This window comes from Nannospalax galili, unplaced genomic scaffold, assembly GCF_000622305.1.
Source record: "Nannospalax galili isolate Female #2095 unplaced genomic scaffold, S.galili_v1.0 scaffold107, whole genome shotgun sequence".
In the NCBI taxonomy this organism is placed as follows: domain Eukaryota; kingdom Metazoa; phylum Chordata; class Mammalia; order Rodentia; family Spalacidae; genus Nannospalax; species Nannospalax galili.
Window position 1 is genome coordinate 3,352,677 of NW_008358490.1, and position 8,700 is coordinate 3,361,376.

Sequence of the window (8,700 nt, forward strand, 5' to 3'; positions counted from 1 at the left end):
AAGCCAAGCTGATAGAGGTAATTCCTCAGGTAGGTCAAGTTGACAACTGAAGCCATCCAGCACAGGTTTCCTTGTGACCACTGGACAGTGGATCACACAGACATGGCTTGAATCTCAGCTCTGCCTAATCATGTCACCTCCAATGAAGAAAGGGCCTCCATCTCCAATCTTCAAGATGGAGGCAGTGACATCCCCTCCGGGCTGCTGGATATGTTCACAGAGACCAGGCCACACACAGCATGATGCCAGGGTCTGTCAAGGGTTTCCTCCTTAGTACAAGGGCAAGTGGCACCTGGGCTCTGCCAAGGACCCTGTAGCAGGTTCAGATAGATGGATCTGCAAGCCCTCCTCATCTCTACTACCACGAAGACGTGGAAGGCAGATGGAAGGCCAAGTCCTCCTGTTCATGGAGGTGGAGGTCATAGTGAGGGACTGGGTGAAGAAGTAGGATGCACCTGGTCCATCCTGTCTACTACTCTCAAAATACCACCTCTCCCTGCTTTGACTTTGGCTAGAGGTCAGGCTCAGACTCTGGGTCCTGTTGGTCTGAGGAGTAATCACACCACAGCTGCCTAAGGCAGGGCCCTAAGAGCCTAGAGCTTGGGCTATGAGGCCAGCTGGGCTGGGGTTTTTACCCAGGCCTTGCTACCTACTCCTTAGGTCTCCAAGCCTCAGTTTCCCCATCTGTGGCATGGACAGGGAGAACAGGTTTGCTGCTAAGATTCAGAAAGAATGTCAAAGGCAAACACATGACTGGCCTTGCTGTCCATACTCCAGCAGCGGTGCTTGTTTCTGTCACCTTTCTGCCCATGTGTTTATGATTACCTTCAGACTAGAGCTGAGCCTTACCGCACACCCCCACACCCACACAGTTCCCCAGGCCACTGCATGAAGGAGATTCCACTGCGGGTTTCAGCCTCACGCACAGCTCTGCAGACCCTCAGCTGCTTCTAGAAGTATGACTGCTTCAACGTGGAGCTCCCCAGTTCTTCCCTGAGGCCTTTGGGCTCCCAACCTGGTGTGAACCCTCATCTAACTGGCAATTAGGCCTTCCTTCCTTGTTCAGCCTCTGTGCCTGAGCACCCTGTGCCAGAGGAGCAAGATGCCCAAGCTGGGGGCTGGGGAGAGAACAAACTGAGGTGTGGCTAACTAACTGCCAGGAGCAAGTTTTCAGGGATTAAGGGAGGGGCTTTTTAAATCAGGTACTTAGGCGATACCTCTGTGAGTTATGACACTGAGTGACAAGAAGGTGCCCATCATGGACAAGTCTGGGGTTCTCTGCTTTTAAAGGGATCATGAGCACAGGACCAAAACACTCGCAGTTCTGTCACATTGGGGGTGTGCCCAAGAAAGGCTAGTGGGCCTCCTTTGTGCATCAGCTTGCTGTAAAATCCTGTTTGGCCCCACCCAGCACTCTCTGCTCCCTGCTAGGGATGTGGCCACTCACCCGTCTCCTGCACAAGCCATTGCCATTATTGTTTGCTGTGGGATCCTCAACCAGACTAGAGTCAATTCAGGTGCTGTGCCCATAAACCGCCAAAACCATGAGCAAAATAAACCTCTTCACTTAGTTGTCTCCAGTGTCTCCTTACAGTATCACAGAATTGAGTGATAGTCACCTACCACTGGCTCTTTTTTTCAATAGCAAAAAGTTTTTCTTTTATGACTCTAAAATATATACCTTCCATATTAGTGTCTGTTATTGCTGTAATCAAGCCCTACAAAATTTAGGACCTTGGAACAGTCTACATTTATTACCTTACTGTTCTGGGAAAGTCTGAAGTGGGTTCTACAGGCAAAAATTAAAGTGAGGGCCAGGCTGTGTCCTGTCTGAGTGTCCTGGAGGAGGAACGGTTCCTTACCTTGTCCAACCTCTCCACGCAGCCCTCATCTCAGGCCTTCTTCCATCTCCAAAGTCTGCCTGGGCATTGCTCCAGCCTCTGCAGGGGAACTCTGTCGTGTCTCCTTCTCTGACTTTCCTGCTTCTCTCTTTCACTTATAAGAAGCTATGCTTATGTTGGACAGCCTACAGCATCCAGGTTTGTCCCCTCCCCCATCTCAAGATCCTTCTCTTAGTCAAGTCTGATTGCCCCACTCCCACAAGCTGTATGAGGCCGAGTTTTATGGATGAATGGAACAAACAGAATGTGAATATATATATAAAGAGATTTATGGACTGGCTTGCATAACAGGAGCTAGGTGGGCCAACAGTAACCTTCATGCTGGGCTGTCTACAAACTGATCAGTCCATAAAGCTGGATGCCTCAGCAGCCCTAGTCTGGTACTGAAGGTACTAGAAGATTCCTAGAGAGTCACTGGCCTTCAGTCTACTTCAGAAGCCGTGTATATAGGAGTTTATATTTTTAATGAAGTGAGTCGTACTATACATAACACTTTATAAACCTTTCCACCCAATATTTCTTTGTCATTAAAACTCTTTATGGACAATTTGAAGACAATGTAACCCTCCATCACATGGACATACTGCTGGTAATTTAACCCAAATGCTTGTCAGTCTTGTAAGTCATTTTACATTGTCACACCATGAATGATGGGGTAATTTATGCTAGCTCACATTAACTGAACATTTATCATGTATTGAGGCATTTACTATGTGATGCCATGTTATAGCAATGCTTAAATAAAGACAGCCTCATGCTTAGCATCCATTTTAGCCAAGAGAGAACCTAACTGCTCCAAGCACCTGTTTCTTCAGGTAACTTACAACCATGGTGTAGAACAAAGGCTGGCTCTTACTATTTTTTTTTTGAAACAGAATATTCATCATGAAGCAGGAAAAATAAAGCAGAAAGATTTGTCTTATCAGGAAGTTTGCCCTTTCTGACCCCTACTGACCTAGAACAGCGCACGCACAGTCACAAACAGACATTATCAATGTAATCTTTGTTGCTTGAAACATAAATGAGATAATCTTTGTTCCTTCCAACAAATACCTGCTTTGCGCGGCTTGATATGCAAACATACACACATGCACGCGCGCACGCACACACACACACACGTACACTATTCTAGGTCAAGGGCAAGTGTGACCCTGATGTTTCCCGGACCCTGTGATGAAGAGCCATGGTCCCGCCTCCTTCCCACACTCTGCAAAGGAGTCACTCCCCTTCCCTCTTCCAGCCAATCAGTTGACCTTAGCTGCTTGCAGGGGAGGGGCTAAGGGTATAAAAGCCGGGAAAACCACGAGGCCAGTCTCTTGCCATTTTGTGAGGCTGTTGGGAACTATGGGGATCTATGTTTGGGTGTGAACTTTCAAACACAGCCATGAATGGGGGTGGGGCGGTGCTCACTCTTCCGTAAGTAAACCCGCACCCCAAGCTCAGTTAGCAAGTCCAATAAACTCATTAAGATTCTTCAAACAGGGGTTTGGAGAATTCTTTTCTCAGGTTGTCAGGAAGGGATTGGATGCCACGCGTGCCTCCCAGCAGTGAATTTAACTTACATGAAGGAAGGGTCATGGTGGATTAAGGCTATATGCCCAGATCACAAGAGGAGCCCAAGTCTCAGTGACCTTGTCTATAAACATAGTAAGATTAACTTTTTGGTAGGTTAAGTAAAAGTCATTTACCAAGAGCATGTCCATATTGTAAGTCATTCCCACCGGTCCCCCTTCTTTGTTTTATAAATGAAGAAGCATGTAAAAGTCACTCTCACAATGTAGTAGGTGTCCTGAGAGTTCTCCATGTATCAAGCCATCCTCATAACTCTATTTATCAGGGCTTTGTCACTGTGGCAGATATCTAAGAGAAGCTGTAGAAAGGGAGGAGGGCTTATCTAGGCTCACAGCTTCAGAGGTCTCAGCCTGTAGTCAGCAGCTGCATTGCTCTGGGCCATGGTCAAGATGAAAGGGCATGGAGGAGTGACATCACTCCCCTCAGAGGTGCCCAGAAGCAGAGAGAATGTTTGTGCTAAGGGTCTCCCTTCTTTTCTCTCATCAGAGTCTCACCTTGGACGAGGCTGCCCTCAATCAGGAGAATCTCTTTTCCTGTATGGGTTTCTTTTTTCTTTTTGATGTTGCAACAAAATGCCTGACAAAAGCGGCTAAGGAAGGAAGATGTGTTGGTTAGGTTTTCTCAACTTGGCACAAACTAGTGTCAACAGGGAAGAAGGAACCTCAAATGGGGACTTTCCTCCATTAGACTGGCCTCTGGGCATATCTGTGAGGCATTTTCTTAATTGGTAACTGATGTAGGAGGGCCCAGTCAACTGTGGGTGGTGCCATCCCTGGGCAGGGCCTGGGCTGTATAAGAAAAGTAGCTGAGCAAGCCAGGGGGAGCAAGCCAGCCATAGTGAACCCCCACAGTCACTCTGCTTTGCTTCTGCCTCTAGGCTCCCGCTTGGGTTTCTACCCTGACTCCCCTCACTGATGGACTGTGACATGGAAATATAAGCCAAAAAAACCCCTTCCCTCCCTAAATTTCTTTTGGCATTTGGCATAGCAACGGAAAGAAAACTAGACCAGAAGGCTTTATTTTGGCTCACAGTTTGAAGCTTGGTGGGAAAATTACGGCAGCAGGACCAGGAAGTAGATGGCTTCATTGGGTCCACAGTCAAGAAACAGGGAGCAGTGGATGCTTACTTTCTCCTCTTTCCGGAGTCTAGAACTCTATCCTGTGGAATGATGTGACCTATATTCAGAGTGGGTCTTCCTACCTCACTTAATCCAGTCTACAAACTCCCTCACAGATGCATCCAGAAGTTTATTTCCATGGTGATTCTAAATACCATCAAGCTGACAAGATTAACTGTCACACTCCCTTCAGTGATGTTCACACCCAGGAGTACTTTACTGATCTCTCAGGACCTTCTCGATCCAATCAAGTTAGTGAAGAGATACCCACATAGCAATGTTGTAAGATGAATGTGGTTATTACAGACCCAGGTGAGAAGTGAAGGTTTCTTCTAATATGATGGGACTTGCCCAACGCTACCCATTACTGTGTAAGATTCAAACCTAAGTTCCCAAATATAGCATCTCTACTCTTAGGTACTCAAGGACACATTTTCCCCCCAGTACCTCGGATTACCTGTTTCAGGATTGTCTTCCAGGAAGAGTGTTAGTTCATTCATTCGCATGTTTAAAGGCTCAGTTTGTGTGTTGTCCACTGATTCTCTCATTTAATCTTCAGGACTCTGTCATCCAGAGCTAAGCTGACTGTCTTGATCTGCTGGATTCTCTCTGCTGCCAGTCACCCAGCAATGGCATGAGTGATGCACAGCTCCTACACATGCCGACCTTGCCAGGTGGTCCTCCAGAGAGTGCAAAGTGAAGACAGACCCTCTCATTAGCAGGCAGGTGCCGTGGCAGCTCTGTGGTCTAGCCAAGGCAGGGCTCAGCTCCCTTGTGTTGCAGGCGCTGCTGAGCATTAGGCAAGGATGGTGGAACAGGATTGTCATAGGAGGATTCAAGAACAGGCATCAAAATCCTCCGGACACCCACTTGTGGGGTACATCTGTGGGGAGAGAGGATGCATAAAAGTCCCTGAACAGTGTTACTGTCTGGGTCCATTTGTGCTACTCCAGCAGACTACCACAGACTATATAAGGTATAATGAACAGAAATGTGTCTAGCTCTCAGTTCTGGAGGTTGAGTTCAAGATGAGACTGGAGCAGAATTAGGAGAAGACCTCCTAGCTGTGTCATCTCATGGTGGAGGAGCAAGGAGGGCAAGAAAGAGGAGCCAAACCCATCCTGTTATAAGAAACCCCCTCCCACGATGCCAGCATTAACACATGCACAAGGGAGGAGCCCTCATGTTGAACCAACTCTTAAAGGTTCCACCGCTAACACTGCTACAATGGCAATTAGACTTCTGACACATGCGTTTGAGGGATACATTTAAGCCACAGCACTCCCAATTCATACCCTCAACATCACTAATTTCACACACACACACACACACACACACACACACACACACACACAGTATATCCTCAAGCACTCTGGGCCAGATGTAGTTACCAGGCAGGTAATACCTCTCTTGCTTCTGAGTAGACCCTTCCAGATGCCAACTAACCAGCTCCAGATTGTACGTTTCTGATGACGGTTACTTAATGTCAACTGCTCTCTCTGGTGCATGTCTAGATCACCATGCATGCTGCACTGTGCTTGCAGCAGGCTACTACAGAAATGAAAGGTAATGCAAGAGGTAGGCATAGTGTCTTCTCCATGTTACACATTGGAAACTTGAGACAAAGTGATAAAGTGATTCATCATACAGCTTGCATTGCATCCAAGATCCATCTGACTCCGTGACCCATCCACAAGCTCCCTGTGGAACCAGAGCAAAAACAATTAACAATAAACAGGTGAAAAAATGGCCAACATCACCTATCAGGATGTCTGATTGAAAAGGCAGACGGTGGGGGTGGGGGGCTGGAGAGATGGCTCAGCAGTTAAGAGCACCGACTGCTCTTGCAGAGAACCCAGGTTCAATTCCCAGCACCCACATGGCGGTTATGAACCGTCCTTAACTCCAGTTCCAGGGGAATTCAAAGACCTCTTCTGACCTCCGTGGCATTGCACGACACGGGTACACTCACAAACATGCAGGCAATACACTCATACACATAAAATAAAAATAATAAATAAAATATTTTAAAAAGAAAAGGCAGATGGTACCAAGTATGGCAAAGATAAGCTAAGATGGGAGCCCGCATGAATTGCTGGTGTGTGTGTGTGTGTGTGTGTGTGTGTGTGTGTGTGTGTGTGTGTGAAAGAGAGGAGCTATTTGAAAAAAAGTTTTAAAAAACAAAAAAAGATGTGAGGGGTGAGCAATCTCTTTTACACCGCAGCTGGGGGGGCGGAGGCGGGGGGGGGGCAGCTACTTGAAAAACAGTTCTTAAAAACTTAAAGACATGAGTGTGGTGATGCATGCCTTTAATCCCAGCACTTGGGTGGCAGAGGCAGGCTGGTAGATCTCTGTGAGATCAAGGCCAGCCTGATCTACATATTGATTTCCAGGCAAGCTAGGGCTCCAGGGAGACCCTGTCTCAAAAACAAACAAACAAACAAAAAAAACCACTTAAACACAGAAACCCAAGAATTCCTCTACTATCATTAACCCCAAAGAAAAGGAAGTATGTGTCTATACACAGAATGGCACATAAACTCCCTAGAAGCTGTTTGTAACAGCCCCAAAGAGAAACACTGCAAATTTCAACCAGTAACCCAACAGTGGTGTGCCTTTAGAATGAGATGCCACTTGGTGATAAAGGGGTGAACTATAGGCAGACACAGCGACATGGCTGAACCCCAAAATGTTGAGGCCAGTTAGAGAAGCTAGTCTGTTAGTGTGTGCTGTGTGATCCCATCTGTGCTCTATGAATTCTGGGCTGATCCAGTCACTGACTGCAGAGCCAGAGTGGCCTGGGCAGCAAGGTGGCGGGCGGGAGGGGGAGGTTGCGGCAAGGCAGGAGGGAAAGAAGACTTTCAGGGATATGTTGGCCATCTTAATTGTGATGGCCTCATAACAGTAGACACATACTACACTGTGCACTGCAAATACGCATGACTATTAAATGCCAATTAAACCTTAAAAGATTGGTTTTTAAATTTTTTTACCCCTCCCCCTTATTTTCTAATTTTTAATTACGTTCGTGCACATGTGTCTGCATGAGGGAGGGTATGTGCACATGAGTGTAGCTACCCACAGAGGCCAGAAGAGAGCGTCAGATCCCTGGGAGCTAAAATTACAGGTGATTTTGAGCTGCCTGAAGAGAGTGCTGGGAACGGAACTCTGAAAGAGCCGTAATGCTGTACTGAACTGTTGAGCCATCTCCCCGGCCCCAAAAATTGTATTTTAAAAACAGTAAGCCCTGTCATGAAGATAGGGTGAGGACAGAGAAGTCTCCAAACCACCCTCCCTCTTTAATATGGGCTGATTCCTACATGCCTTGCATCCCTGGGAGCTCCAGGCCAGGGAGGGACTGCTGTGAGCCCTCCCTCTGGCCAGAAGTCCTAAGTCCCCAGATCCCAGACTAGGCAGCCACAGGGAGGACTCTGCTGGGCTCCTATGGCTACTGATCTATGTGAGACTCCTCACAAGGGCACAACCCATTTCGGGAGAGTGTGGGAATCTCCTCCTTCTTTTTTCTCTCTTTCAAAAAGAAAACACATGATGCTACATGCACTTGGGATTTTCAACACAATTGGCTAAAAATAGCCTGGGCCACCACAGCCCGATTCCTTTTTAGGAAGGGTTTCAGCAGTCCAGCCTGTCCTGGTGGCCAGCTCAGGAAGTGGATGCTCAGCCGGATGTGGCTGGGGTCAGGGGCCAAGGACGAGATCATGGGGACCCTGGTCTCTCACCTCATTGAAAGCCAGGCTGTTGGGAGTACAAGGTGACTCAGGCAGCAGCTTCTCCATCCTCTTCCCTCCCTGGGCTTCATGCTTCTGCCCTACTGCTAAGGCGGCCTGCACAGTTTCACATTGCCTCAATTTCCCCATCTGGAAGATGGGGTCTCTATTTTCCTGCTTTGTTGCCCCCAGAGCTGATACCATGCACCAGTGGACCTGGTAGACAGACCTTGAAATCTGTAAAGGTGGTACCCATGTAAGGTGCATAGAAGTTACTGATGCCTTAGTCAGGCTCCCCTGGGAAAAGAAAGAAGCTTTCAATGCAGGATTGAGAGGCACCCACCTCCTAGCCAACCCGCTGTCCTTCCCCAGCAAGCATTG

At 47.6% G+C, this 8,700-nt stretch overlaps 1 protein-coding gene across 1 annotated transcript in view; it reads left to right on the forward strand.

The window, feature by feature from the left end:
- Ttc7b (tetratricopeptide repeat domain 7B) overlaps nucleotides 1–5,938 on the forward strand; it is a 267,710-nt gene extending 261,772 nt beyond the window's left edge. Inside the window, exon 21 of the mRNA XM_029557984.1 lies at nucleotides 5,151–5,938. Within this exon, the coding sequence (XP_029413844.1) occupies nucleotides 5,151–5,171 (21 nt within the window). The 3' untranslated portion in view covers nucleotides 5,172–5,938. The remainder of the gene's footprint in view (nucleotides 1–5,150) is intronic.
- The last annotated feature ends 2,762 nt before the right edge of the window (nucleotides 5,939–8,700 follow it).